The sequence below is a fragment of the Protopterus annectens genome, chromosome 6.part1 (assembly GCF_019279795.1).
Source record: "Protopterus annectens isolate FY-2018-M chromosome 6.part1, PAN1.0, whole genome shotgun sequence".
Lineage (NCBI taxonomy): Eukaryota > Metazoa > Chordata > Ceratodontiformes > Protopteridae > Protopterus > Protopterus annectens.
In genome coordinates, this window is record NC_056738.1 from 109,943,751 (window position 1) to 109,958,849 (window position 15,099).

Genomic DNA, 15,099 nt, shown 5'->3' on the forward strand with positions numbered 1-15,099 from the left:
ATTGGTTTTAAGGGATTTTCCAGGCAGTTAGCTGCAATGTTTTTAAGTTGGGATGCATGATCTTGAAATTGTTCTGGCCAGAAGAAGAGGCCATAGGGGGAGAGGCCATGGTTTTGCCTGTGACATGCTCCTCAATAGTGGATACCAGTGTTGCCTTGGCCAGTCTGGAGCTATCAGAATCACTCTTGGCTGTTCCTCCCTGATCTTCAGTAGAACCTTGTACATTAAAGGGAGAGGTGGGAAGGCATATACTTTTAGAGCTTTCCAGCTGAAAGAGAGAGAGTCCACCCTCCATGCTTGTGGGTGGTATGTCCTTGAGCAGAATGTCCTCAGTTGATGGTTGAGGGGGAATGTGAATAGATCTATCTCCGGCGTTCCCCATGCCTTTGTTATGAGTTGGAAGATGTCTGGGTGCAGCATCCATTCGTGTGCATCCATGGTAATTCTGCTTAAGCTGTCTGCCAGTGTATTTTCCTTTCCTGGCACAAACTGGGACTGTAGTTGGATATTGAGTTTCAGGCATAACTCCCATAGATTCATAGCCAGCCGGCATAGAGGGTAGGAGTGTGTGCCTCCCTGCTTGTTTATGTACCACATGACCGTGGTGTTGTCTGTCCTTATTAACAGGTGGCCTTGATGGAGGAAGGGTTTGAAAGCCTTGCTTGCATGCATCACTGCCAGCATTTCCTTTTGGTTTATGTGCATGTGTAGCTGTCTTTGAGACCATAGGCCTTGGATACATTTGTCCTCCATGTGTGCTCCCTATCCTCGGTCTGAAGCTTCCGTGGTGATGGTTTGTTTTGTTTTTGGTTTGTTGAAAGGCAACCCTCTGTTAGACTGGCAGGCCTGAGCCCACCACAGGAATTCCTTTTGAAGGCAAGGAATGATTGGTATCAAAGTTTCCAAACTGTGACTGTGTTGAGACCATACACTCCTTAGATACCATTGTAATTTTCTCATATGCAGCCTGGCCTGTGGTATCAGAATTATGCAGGATGCCATGTAACCCAGGGCCTGCAGGATTTTCCTTGCAGTAAGCTGAGCTTGTCTTGTCAGATTCATGAAGTAATCTGGAAGTTGTTTTTCTTCTGTGAGAAAGGCCATTTGGGTGGTTGTGTCTAGATCCGCACCCAGAAAGGTTATCCTTTGGGATGGAACCAGTCTTGACTTTTGGATGTTGACTGTGTATCCCAATGCCTGTAGTAGGCGGATGGCATAGGCCAAGTCTTTTATCAAATTTACCTTGTTGTCTGCTTGTATAAGGCAGTCGTCCAGATAAGGGTAGATTTGAATCCCCTGAAGTCTGCAGTGTGCAATTACTGATGCCAGGCATTTCGTGAATACTCTGGGCAGTAGATAAGCCAAAGGGCAATGCTGAGAATTGATAATGCTCTGATCCTGCAAGAAATCTGAGGTGTCTTCTGCAGTTTGGTCGAATAGGGACGTGCAGGTATGCCTCCTTGAGATCTAGAGTCACCAGCCAAGACTCCTTGCCCAACATGGGAAGAAGTTGCTGTAGGGTCAGCATCTTGAATTTTGGCACAATGAGGTAAGTATTCAGTGCGGACAGGTCGAGAATAGGCCTCCATTGATTTTCTTTTCTTGGTACAAGGAATAGTCTGGAGTAAAATCCTTGGCCTTGTTCTGAAAGTGGTACTTTTTCTATGGCTTTCATTTGAAGCAAGTTGTTGATCTGCTTTAAAGCCTCTGCCCTCTGATTTGGTGGTAGGTTTGGCACTCCGTTTCTTTTTGGCAAAGTGTGGAAGTGGAACCTGTATCCTTTGTCTATTATTTGCAGTGTCCATGTGTCCCTTGTAATATAATGCCAATTTTTTGAGAATAAAGCAAGCTTTCCGCCCAGGGGTGCTTCCAGTTGAGCCCTGGTGGGTGGAATCAGAGTAAAGTCATTGAGCCTGTCCTGGTGTAGTAGTTGTTGCTGCTGCTGTTGCACTACCTCTCTGGCTGGCAGGTTGCCACTGACGGCCTCTGTAAGAGCCCCTAGATTGGCCTCTGCCTCTGGGGCGTCTGTTCCTGCCTCTCTGGGCTCTGTCCGAGTCTGGAAAGGACCAATTCTTAGTAGGCCAGTTTCTGCTAAATCTCGGTGGTTGTACTTGTAGGAAATCCTTAACTGTTTGCACAGATTTTGCCTTTTCTTCATACTTCTTTAAAACTTCCTGAGCAGAGGAGCCAAATAAATTTTGTTTCTCCATTGGAGCATCCAGGAGTTTAGCTTTAACATGGTCTGGCAAAGATTGTTCCTTCAGCCAGGCATGCCTACGAATAACTGCCCCAGTCATAGCTGACCTAAATGAAGCCTCCAATGCATCATAACCACACTTTAAGAAATGATTACTAACCTGCTGTGAGTTGTGTACCAAATCCTGAGGGGCTCAGGAGAAGAAAGCTTCTTGTTCAGTTCATCTAACAAATACTCTTGGTACTGTATCATATGAAATTGTCAATTTAGAGCCCTGACGGAAAGAGTTGCAGAGGTATATACCTTCTTTCCCCATCTCTCTAAAGCTCTAGACTCTCTTTCAGAAGGTAGAGGATTTTTGGAAGTGGCAGCCGCAACCCCTTTAGGGCCCAGAGTAATAGTTTCTGGGTCGGCAGAATGGGCTTTATACAGATGGAAATGAGAATCCGGGACCCTGTAGTATCTATCAGGTTTGGCAGGGGCTGGGGGGAGAGTATCAGGGGCTGTACTGACATCATTGTACACATCATCAATTACATTCAGGAGGTATAGCCAAGGGCCTATGCTGAGGCAAATGTAAAAAGGTCCTTAATCTTTTTCTAGAATCAGAGAATTCCTGACCTTGCCATTGAAAATGCTCTCTCATGGAGTGTAGAGTCTCACCAAAGGAAAACTCTTCAGGAGGGGAGGCCGAAGGGATAGATTCTTCAGCATCAGAATCCTCATAGGGCGAATAAGCCTCCTCCTGGTGGTCTGACAACTCAGAACCATCCGTGGACTCATTTGAAGAGTGTGGGTCAGAAGGCTCAGTCCTGGGCCTTTTGTCTGGTGGAGGGTGAGAGGCCCTGTCCGGGTGAGGTTGTGAACCTCTAATTAAAGAAATAAGGTTCTCTGCAAGGCTGAGGATCTGAGTACTAGAGGAAGGCCTCTGGGGGGTAGTCTTGGGAGGCAAAGCCTTAGAAAGTTTAGCAGCTTTAGCCATGGAGAAGGCCTTAATGGACATGGAAGCAGGGGGCCTAGCTGCCCCACGAGCAGGAGTAGATATGTCCAAAGGAATGGTGTCGGACATATCCTGGACACTGGTTTCGGTAGGTAGCTCGGTAGCCGACTCAGCCGGGGCCTCCCGGGCTGCGGTGGTCGGTTGAGTGGATTCGGATGAAGGAATCTCCGAGGACTCGGTTTCGTCCGAAACCGAGACACTCGCGGTAGGCTTTACCGTGGTTTCAGCCGAAACCGCGGGCCGCGAGTGTCGGTCCTTGTCCTTCCGTTTTTTCACTAAATGTGATGTCGGAGTCTCAGGCGGCATTTTATATGCAAAACTAGCCCCAAAAAATTCCTCTGCAAACTCCGACCGACGTCTAAGAGTTCGTCGGCTGAAGGAAGCACAGGCTGAGCAGGACGATACGTCGTGGTCTGGGCCTAAGCAAGGAAGGCAGTAGGAATGGAAATCCTTATGAGGTATTTGTTTCCCACAAATTAAACAATTATTTACTTTATCTGACATTGGCTGAGGCAAGAAAGAGTCCCCAACAGGGTACTTAGCTTTTTCGAAGTCTTCGGTAACTGAAAACACTGGATCTGACCGACCGGCACTTGCGAACAGCTTTTGCTTCGGGCACCGCGCGGCAAGAAAGACTGAGGAAAATGGCGTCGGCTGATGCTTTTATACCCCAGACGCTCCGACGTCGGGGAAAGTGCGACATCAGCCGAGGCCAGACCCAGACTTTGGAATCCGGCCTACCCAGGACAACCCATATGTTATGACTGCAGATGCATCCTTGAAGGACATCATGCAGCTGCTAGAAGCTATTGATAAAGAAAACAATAGATGCTTGAAAATTTAAACCGTAGTCAGCATTACTTGTACTAAAGCTAGAAATGTACCTTGAATCTAGGTAAAATGTAACACATGTATTAGAAAGTAAAGTTTTGTACCTACCATAAATGTAGATGTTCGAGTGTACACCCTGCTGCAGTCATCACACTTGAGTTATCCTGTCGTCAGGCGGTCCCGCAGTCGGCCGGAATTCCAAAGTCTTGGTCCGGCGTCGGTTGCTGTCACTTCTTCCCTGACGTCAGTGTGCCAGGGGTATATATAATGCATCCAATGCCATTTTCTTCAGTTTTTCTTGCCCCAGATGTCAGGTGCCCCCAAAAAGGTGGTCAGTAATTAGTACCAATATAAGAAAATTTTGCACAAACACAAAATCCTTCCAGCTATAAGCAAATACATCAGGAAGGTATTGTAAAGATTTAGCCAGTTAGATCAGAGGGGATGGAGGGAGGGTAACCTGGACTGCAGCAGGGTGTACACTTGAACATCTACATTTATGGTAGGTACAAAACTGTACTATGTTCATCGTGTTACCCTGCTGCAGTCATCACACTTGGGTAGAATCCCAAAGCTAAGGATGGGTGGAGGAGTCAAAGAGGGTTAGAGGAGGCTAGAAGGCCTTGCAGAACTGCAGTGGCGAAGCCAGCTCTAGTCTTAGAGTAAAGTGGTAAGTGATAGTGTTTGGTAAAGGTATGTACTGAACTCCAAGTTGCAGCTTCCAAAATCTCCTTGGTTGGAACCCCCTGAGGAAGGCTGAAGATGTAGCTGTTGCCCTGGTGGAGTGGGGCCTTATGGTAGCAGGAACTGGTTTTCCATGACGGGTATAGCAAAAACGAAGGCAATGTCCTATCCATTTGGAAATGGTTTGTTTTGATATAGCCTTCCCTTGCGGAGCTGTAGCATAGGATACAAAGAGCTGGTCAGATTTTCTGAAAACCTTAGTTTTATCCAAGTAGTAACGAAGTTGCCTGTGAATGTCCAAGGAATGCAGGAGTCTTTCTCCTTTGTTCTGTGGATTTGGGAAGAAGGTGGGTAAGTGGATGGTTTGATTTAAAGAGACACTGGAAACCACCTTAGGCATGAAGGAAGGATTAGTTCATACAGAAACTCTGTCTTGATGGAAAATGAGGAAAGGTTCCACTGCCATTAGTGCCTGCAGCTCTGAGACTCTTCTGGCTGAAGTTACTGCTAGCAGCAGGGCAGTCTTCCATGATATAAACTGTAGATCAGCAGAGAAAGCTGGTTCAAAGGGAGGTAGTGTAAGTTTTTCCAGAACAAAATTGAGGTCCCATGTTGGTGTAGGTGCTCTCTGGGGGGAGGGGGCCTAATGTTTTTTGCCCCTCTGAGGAACTGCCTTAGAAGTGGATGTGAAAATAAGGGTGGATCCGTGTTGTAGTGGGCTGAAATAGCTGATGCGTGGATTTTAATGGAAGAAAAAGAAAGTCCTTTGTGCAACATCTCAGTTAAATACTGTAGGATCTGAGGCATGTGAGGCTGAAGTGTATTTTGGCCTTTAGCTTGGTTCCAGGCGCAAAACCTTTTCCATTTGTCCGAGTAGGCCTTCCTGGTGCTGGGCCTCCTAGCTTCCAGAATAACATCCATAACTGCTTGGGAAAGAGGAGCTGGCTGGATGCTTAGGTGATCTGCCGGGTTCATATGAATCCGTCGACAGCCGAAACATCGACGCTTACCTCATCGACACCAAAGCATCGACCGTTCAGAACATCGACAATCCAGGTAAGCGATTTTCCCCCTTACAGGACCCATGGTAGCACTTGTTTCGCTAGTGCGACGCTATGGACAACGCAAATTCTCAACAGTCGCTACCATGGGTCCTAAGTGCTACCATGGGTCCTGTAAGGGGGAAAATTGCTTACCTGGATTGTCGATGTTCTGAACGGTCGATGCTTTGGTGTCGATGAGGTAAGCGTCGAAGTTTCGGCTGTCGACGGATTCATATGAACCCGATCTGCCATGCAGCCAGATTTAAGGTTTTGAGCTGGCTGTGTACAATCTGATTCTTTTGCTGTGTGAGCAAATGGGCAATTTGTGGTAAAATCCAAGGTGGGCCCTGGGCCATATTCCTTAATAGTGGGCACCAGTGCTGGCGTGGCCAGTCTGGGGCTATGAGTATCAGTCATGGTCTCTCCTTTCTGACTTTCAGAAGCACCTTTGTGAGAAGAGGCAAAAGGAGGGAAGGCATATACTGTCAGGTTTTTCCAACTGAATGAGAGTGCATCCACTTTCCATGCTTGATGGTGGAGTGTCCTTGTACAAAATTTTGTAAGCTGATAGTTTTGGGGGCTGGCAAACAGGTCTATGTCTGGGAGGCCCCATTTTTGAGTTATCATTGCAAATACTTGTGGATCCAGTTTCCACTCGTGGGGATCCATGATGTTTCTGCTGAGGTCGTCTGCCAATGTGTTCTTTTTTCCTGGCAGGAATTGAGCTTGTAACTGAACTTGGTAAGCCAGTGCTGTGTTCCACAAGGTCATTGCTTGCCTGCATAGAGGGTAGGAGTGTGTACCCCCTTGTTTGTTTATGTACCACATTACTGTGGTGTCTGTCCTTATTGTAAGTTGTCCTGGACGTAATAGGTTCTTGAAGGCTGTCAGAGCATTCTGTACAACTAGCATCTCTTTTTGATTGATGTGCAGATTCCTTTGATCTGCAGTCCATATGCCTTGAACGTACTGTCCTGCCATGTGTGCCCCCCAGGCATAGTCCGATGCATCTGTTGTTATAGCTTGCCTGGCTGGGGGTAAGATGAAAGGCTGACCCTTGTTGAGGTGACATGCCTGTGACCACCATAGAAACTCCTGTTGTAGGCAGGGAATGAGAGATATCATTGTGTCCAAGCTGTGGCTGTGTTGAGACCATACGCTTTTTAGGTACCACTGTAATTTCCTCATTTGCAGCTTTGCAAATGGTATTAGTAGTATGCAAGATGCCATGAAGCCCAAGGCCTGCAGAATTTTTCTTGTAGGGAGTTGGGTCTTTGTTGCCATTGTTTTGAAATATTGAGTCAGTTGTAGTCGTTTGTCTGGCGTCAGATAAGCCTTCTGGGCCGTTGTATTCAAGCTGGCACCCAGGAATGTCATATTTTGTGAGGGTACTAGTTTTGATTTCTTTTCGTTTACTGTGTACCCCAGGCAACTTAGAAGATGTTTTACAAAAGCCAGATGTTGTAAGAGGATGTCCTTGCTTTCTGCTTGGATGAGGCAGTCGTCCAGGTATGGGTATATTTGAATTCCTCTGTCTGCAGTATGCAATTACTGGTGCCAGGCATTTTGTGGAGAACCTGGGCGCAGTGGATAAGCCAAAGAACAGTGCAGAGAATTGGTAGTGGGTTGAACCTGCAATGAAACTGAGGTATCTTCTGCAACTTTGTCTAAAAGGGACATGCAGGTATGCCTCCTTGAGGTCCAACGTTACTAGCCATGCTTTCTTGCCCAACATGGGAAGAAGCTGCTGTAGTGTTAGCATCTTGAATTTGGGTACTTTTAAGAAGGTGTTTAGAATTGAAAGGTCCAGAATTGGTCTCCAGGCATTGTCCTTTCTGGGGACTAGAAAGAGTCTTGAGTAAAATCCTTGGCCTTGCTCCCATGTAGGTACCAGTTGAATGGCTCTCATGTCCATGAGAGCTGTAATTTGTTTTTGTGCCTCCACCCATTGATTTTGTGGCAAGTTTGGCATTCCTCTTTTCATTGGCAAGGTGTGGAAATGGAATCTGTATCCTCGTGAAATTATATCTAGGACCCATTTGTCCTTTGTGACAATGTGCCAGTTGTCTGAAAAAAGTGTGAGCTTTCCTCCCAAGGGAGCTGCCAAGAGAGTGTTGCTTGGCCAGATGAGGTGTAAGTCATTGAGTTTGCCTTCTAGTAGTTTGGGGCCTGTCTTCTCCCCCCCCTTCTGTGTTGCAGTGCCCTATTGTCAAGGTTTGTATTGGGCTTGTGGTTGCCCTCTGTCTCTTGGCCGTCTGTATGTACCCCTCTGTGGTCTGTCAGTAGTTGGAAAGGACCAATTCTTTGTTAGCCAATTTCTCCTGAAGCGAGGGAGCTGTACCTGTAGAAAATCTCTGACTGTCTGCATATATTCTGCCTTATCCTCCATTTTCTTTAAGACTTCTTCTGCTTTAACTCCAAATAGGACATCCTGCTGTAAGGGAGCATATAGAAGCTTTGCTTTAACATGATCAGGCAGAGTTTGTTCCTTTAACCAAGCATGCCTACATAAAACAGACCCAGTGACAGCTGCTCTGCAGGAAGCCTCTAAAGAATCAAACCCACATTGTAAAGTATGTTTGCCCACCTGTTCAGTTGCATGCAACAGATCCTGCATTTCTTTCAATTCAGACTGTTGATGAGTGCGCTCATTTTTGTCTTAACTGAGACATTAGAAATTGCTGATATTTTAGCATGTGAAATTGGCAATTTAGTGCTCTCATAGCTAGAGTGGCTGAGTTGTAAACCTTTTTCCCCCCACCTGTCTAGTGCTCTGGAGTCCCTTTCAGAGGGTACAGGATTTTTTGCCATAGAAGCCTTAGCCCCTTTGGGACCCTGGAAGATAGTCTCTGGATCAGCAACAGGGGTTTTATAAAGGAATTTGTGGGAGTCAAGCACTCTATAGTATCTGTCTGGTTTGGCTGGAGCAGGAGGCAGAGAATCTGGGTTCAAACTAGATTCTAGGTAAACATCATCCACAATGTCTAAAACTGGGGGGATGGCAAGAGGTCTGTGCTGGGGGAGTAAAAGAAACTCTCTGAGCCTTTTCTTTGAGTCAGAGTAGTCCTGACCTTTCCCAGTGAAAATGTTCCCTCATAGTGTGTAAAGTTTCCCCAAAGGAGTAGTCTTCAGGGGGAGAAGCTGAGGGAATGGAATCCTCAGCATCAGAATCTTCATAAGGGGAAAAAGAGTAATCTTGGTCCTCAGAGGAGCCTGAGGAAATAGACACTTGTTCAGAGGAGGCATAATCTTCCTCGTCTAGGCCTTTTGTCAGGTGGGGGTTGGGAACCCCTGATTAAAGAGATCAAAGCTTCCGCCATTTTAAGCATCTGTTTCTTAGGCATGCGGCCTTGTACTGGAGACTGAAGTGCAGTCTTTTATGGTTTAATCGGAGTCTTAAGCTTAGGATACGTTTTTATGGTGAGCGTCGTCGGTCTGAAGACACCTTCAGAAACCGAAGGTGTTTCTGCAGCACTGCTGCAGTGTCGTCAGTAGGGGGGCTAAACAAAATGGCTGCATCAGCCTAGCACTCTCCGCCAAAGCCTCCGAAGCGGTCTCGGGTTCCAAATCTGCGGTAGCCAGGGGCTGCGTAGGAGCCTCACTGAAGACCGGAGACCGGCCCAGCCGAGGTCTCGGAGTCTGGCTTGGGTCTAGGCTGCCTGTCCTTATCCTTGCGTTTTTTGTGCACGCCGGTAGTCGGTTGCTCCGACGGCATTGTGTAGTTAAATTTTCTACCGAAGTAGTGTCGTGCGAAATCAAAGCGTCTTTTTATAGTACGCTTATTGAACCTAGCACAAAAACGACAACCAGTGATGTCGTGGTCTGGGCCTAGGCAAGGTATGCAGTAAGAATGAAAATCCTTATGAGGTATTTGCTTCCCACAAGAAATACAATTGTTAACTTTTTTTGACATCGGTCTGAGGCAAGAAAAGTTTCCCCACTGGGGTACTTAGCTTTATTGAAGACTTTGGCTCTGAAATTCGACTTAGAAAATCTCAGGAGTTGGCTGACCGGCACTTGCGAACTGCTTCTGCTTCGGGCACCGCGCGGCAAGAAAGACTGAAGAAAATGGCGTCGGATGCATTACATATACCCCTGGCGCACTGACGTCAGGGAAGAAGCAACAGCAACTGATGCCGGACCAAGAATTCCGGCCGACTGCAGGACCGCCTGATGACAGGATAACCCAAGTGTGATGACTGCAGCAGGGTAACACAATGAACATCAGTACAACAGAAGAATTGAAATGCTGAAATGGACTGACATAAACCCAAGGCCAGGTTGTTTTTCTCAAAATGTTTTGCAAAATGACAGATATTTTAACTTGGTCAGCAATAAGTCTAACAATATTTTCTGTAGAACATACAGAAAGCTGTGTCTAACTACGTCAGCAATAGAATGTAACATTTTCTATGTGACAGGAAAAGAACTGTATAAGTATTAACCTACTAGTCATTAATCATTTAGACAAATCCTGTACATACATGCTTTGTCTCCTTGCTGCAAGTAATAAAGGGTGCCTTGCTTGAACCTAACGTGAATTGGTCTTTAAAGTTTTTTCCTTTTACACCCATTCACGCATGTGTCCATGCAGAAGACATTCTAGCTGAGAGTCGAACTGGACAGCATCCTACTGTGAGGCGACAACGCTACCACAGCACCACCACCGCGGAAGAGGAGATCCTCCTCCGATAAGGTCTCTCTAAGAGAGTTGGTTAGCTCCTTGACCAAGTTTCTTTGTAGATGAGTAAAATGGGCCAGCTAGTTCAAAGCTCTCAGCTCAAAAGTGACTGAGGCGTAGACGTGCTTCCCATATCTGTCCAAAGCAGAGGACTCCCTGTTCGGGGAATGGACTGTGGAGCTCTGCTTGGCCAGCTCCTTCTTTGTGGCTGCTGACACCACAATAGCATCAATGGGCACACCTTTGCTCCAATTAATTCTGTCACTAGGTGGGGTTAAATACTTGTCTGCAAGTTTAGGAACAGGCTCCACTGTGTTGGGTTCCTTCCACTCCAGGCGGGAAACTAGATCAAGTTTAAGTTTAAGTTCATCCACCGGGGGGGGGGTTATCCAGGACATAGATGGGCCTGCCCCGAATGCCTCCAAAACACCAACTCAGAAGGAGGCGGTTGAGAGGACCATCCACCTCTCTGTCTCAATATTTCCAGGATGTCTCCAAAGGAGACATCTCCAGGTGGAAACCTTGGGGATCCCGCTCCTACACTGAAGTCGGTGTCCTTGGTTAAGGACTCCATATGGGAGTCTAAGTGCCTCCTCTTACCCTTTTTCTTGTGATGTACCTCCCCTGTGGGTAGTTCAGGGGAAGAATCAGAAGATATAGGGGGTCCCCTGGGTGGTAGTAGTAATCTGAAGGCTAGTTCAATGGGGCTGACCTAGGACAGGATGGAGGGACGTCGAGGCTCAGAAGAAATGTAGACCAGGTAGGATCCGGGGTAAGAGGGGACAGAGCTCTAGGTCTACAGAAACTCCTACCAACCACCCGAAAGTCTGATGGACTTCAGGAGTCCCTCTTCTTCTCTCCTGGAGCTTAAGCTACCTGGGGAAAAAGAGTAGAATCTACTCTGGATTCAAAGCCTCCAAATAGTACTGGACCCGAGCTGTTGAAGCCCGAAGCTCCTAGGGGAAAGGATGGATCTGACAAAGTTAGAGCCAATGCCTGTCCCCTGGAGTCAGTGCAGACAACTTGGATCTGAGACCAGCCCAAAGGCATCAGAGCCAAGCCGGTCTGGGACCCTGACAGAGTCGAGGAAATCATTATCCATGGATCCCTGGACGACTCTCTCAGAGAAACCAGATCCTGGGATTCTGAAGCAATAAGTTGGATTGGAAGAGGAGCATGTAGACAAGATGCTGGAGATCTTATGGATCCCGGATGGGACAGAGATGGCAAAAGTCCCAAATCTATCTGTGCCTTGAGAAATCTCAACATCATCCTATCCATATCAGATTGAAGGCTTCGAGATGACCTACATGAAGCCGAGGAGTGCCTGGATCTGGTCAGTGATGAGATTTTGGAGGTAGGAACCGGGAATGCATGTTTTAATGACTATAGTCATACCCTGTGTCAACAATGGATCCATAGTCTTATCTGAACCCAGCTTCAGATCAGAGTGGAGTATCAGATCCGAAGGAACTTGAGACATACTCGGATCTGAGAACTTTGGATCTGGTAGCCTTTGCCTTTTCTCAGCATGAGAAGCTTCTGGGGAAGCTGACGAGGCTCTTCTTTTAAGGTCCTTAGAGCATGACAACTTGGCAGGAGTTTGAGCTCCATAAGGCGGCAAAATCCCCTTCAAGATTAGCTTGTTCTGCCAGTTTGAGAGGGAGAGCGAGTTGAAGGCCACACATACGGTACAGTCAAGCCTGCAGACTGTTGGACCCCAGACAACAGATGCATTTCTTGTGGGCATCAGAATTTGGAATTTTGTGCCCACAAGAAGTGCATCTTTTGAACCCTGTTGGCTTACCTGTTTTTGCTGACATCTTGTGAGATAAGCCAAAAACCAAGGGTACAAGAACCACAAACACACTAAAGTAATGCTATAGCAGGCTACGGACAGTAAAGAAAAAAACTATCTGAAACACCTTTTTCTTATTCTTTCTTTCTTTTTTTTTTTTTTACAGGAAAAAATGCCAAAGTATTGAAAGAGAAAGTGAAAGGAAGGGGAGAGTTCCTAACACTCAAAAACAAAAACTACAGGAGGAGAGGTAAGGGAAGAAAAGCAAGAAGGGATTAATTAGGTTAGTTAAGTAATCACAAGGAAAACAGAGAAAAAACTCTTGCCTTTTCCACAAAAACACTTGAGAGCTACGGACCACACCTGCGCTGAACTGCGGCAAATGAGATCTGAAGGTTAGAGTAGGTGTGAGGTGTTATGGGAGAGGGAAGAGCTAAAGGCTTGGATCATAGTCTTGTAAAAGCAACCGAATCGGATCTGATATCGGATCCTAAACCCAGAAGTGAGGAAGAATGAAATGGACATCATCAGATGTGGTTGTCAAAATGCCAATCCTCCTAGGAAAGACAGGAATGTTACGAGATTATGCAGGCACTACACCATGTAGGAGAAAAAGGAGCAAATAGGTAAACAGAGTGCGAGGGGCTAGATAGTCACAACATTGCCAGTGGAAAATGCAAACAAAATGGAAAAACATTGGCTGATCTAGAATGATATGGGACTTTATGACAAAAATGGACTATTTTGCACTTTGTTAACTTGAAATAAGAGGTATTTTAAAATCTGTTACCTTTAGTTTCTTTTCCTTTGCCTTTTGATTCCCTTTTTTTTGCATTTCTAAGAAAACCTGTGGGAGAACTGGAAGCAACAGTCCCATGTGACTGCGAAACAGTTGCACTTGATGTTTTTTCACTGTTTATTCCATGGACTGGAGAAGACTGTGAAGATGTAGAGGGACTTGTATCACGTAGACTGAATATATTCTCAGCAGACTCCATGCTTTCAGTTTTATGTTCTTCTGTATGACATGGTACAGACATCTGCAAAATTATTTCTTCATCTGCTACTTCATGAACAGGAAGTGTTTCGATTTTCAAAACATTTTCATCATCTTCCTCCTGTACAAATATGAAAACAATCCTATAACAGTCATCAATGGCAATATATAAATGCTAAATGTTTCTGCACACAACAAAGGAAATAAACAGTCTCAGGTTATAAAATAAACTCTAATTAGAAAAAAAGATTAATAAAAGTATGGCATGTAAAACACATTTAAGTATTTAGAAAAAAGGAAATAATTCTTCAATTTTTTTATGTTCAGTGCCAATATAGTGCATATCCAAGAGAAACATATAAGAAGTTATGAATGGAAAATGATACAGTAGAATGGATATGGGCAAATATATCTGGTTCTCAAACTGAGTGCAGCAATGTTAATCAAGAAACGATCCAGTATAATAGCCCTTTCGGCCAATTTTGATAAATTAGGCAGATTCTACTGCATGCTATTTAAAACCCTTATGCTAATAAACCTGTATTCCTTTTATGAATTTACATTCTCTGCTCAGACCATATAGCTTTCTTGGTTTATATGATTTCTCTCAAACAGGTTTTCACATCATTATATAATAATTGCAGGTCACACTGTCACTGATACAAGCCTAGACAAAATATGTTATATTAAAAATTGTATTAAAATGTTTCTAAGGTTATAACTAAATTGATGGAATCCCTATGTTCCACATAAACTTTTCGTTTGATACATCCAAACAAAAATCTATTTATTCTTTACTCACCAGTACACAAGTCATGGTCCACAATTGTAATGAACTCCACTATTTCTCTAAGTTTTTTTTTGGACAAGTCTAAGACAGATTAATGAAATCTAAATACAGAGTTATCTAGTGGTTATACAAGGAAAGGAACTAGACCTCAGTTCAAATCTTACATCTCACTTACACATCATAAATTAGCGAATTAGAGATTAGATACTTTTTACCACAGAAACCAAGCCTAACTCCCCAATACAGACATACTTTGGGCCTCACTTAAAACTGAATTAAGACTCCACTTTATTTCCCATCTGCGATCCTGAAAAAAAAAGTCACAATGTACAAAGATAAACAACAAAACCAACTTATTAAAGAGGCTGCAAATGGTCTCCAACTTATCACAAAGGTTGAATGTCATATTAAAATGATGTAAACAGAAATAACTGTGGAAAATATGTCTCAGTTAATCTGGGAAAAATCTAAAAATGCTACTACTTTTTTAGAATGGGACCAAATACCCTGCATAAATTTTGTCTCAATAACTCAAATTCAAAAGCCTTCAAAAAGAAAGTACAGTTGTGTAAAATCTCACCATAATAGTAGATGCTCTTCTCTTCACTGTTACAGTATTCTTCGCAAATGGATCCTTTGCCAACTTCCGGCCAGTATACCAAAGCCTTAGGTTTTTAAGGACATCGTATTTCACATGTATGCTCCTTGCTCATGGCATAGAGCATAAAGGTGACGTATGGACGTACATACCCCAGAACTGAATAGCCCCGGGAGGAATAGCTGTCCTAGGATAAAAGCAGGAAAATGTGCATCCAGAAGGAAAAAAGGAGGAGTACAGGAAAGGGGGAGGAGGGAGAGAGTGAATATTGCAAGAGTGAAAAGAAAGACATCTACTGTTATGGTAAGACTTTACACAACTGTACAATGTCCTTCTACATCACTGTTGCAGTACTCTTCAATAAAGGAAGAGTACAAAAGCTCAAGAGGAACTTGGGAGGAGGAAGGCCCAGAAGAACCCTCCAGAAAACCATGCAGGATAGCTCTGGCAAATCCAACTCTTGCATTGGAAACATACAAT

General features: G+C 44.8%; 1 protein-coding gene across 2 annotated transcripts in view; it reads right to left on the reverse strand.

Moving 5' to 3' along the window:
* LOC122805417 (neurabin-1-like) overlaps positions 1-15,099 on the reverse strand; it is a 1,624,240-nt gene that overhangs the window by 733,914 nt on the left and 875,227 nt on the right. For both annotated transcript variants that reach the window (XM_044075548.1, XM_044075549.1), the window contains exon 12: positions 13,025-13,352. In XM_044075548.1, coding sequence (XP_043931483.1) covers positions 13,025-13,352 — 328 coding nt within the window. The remainder of the gene's footprint in view (positions 1-13,024; positions 13,353-15,099) is intronic.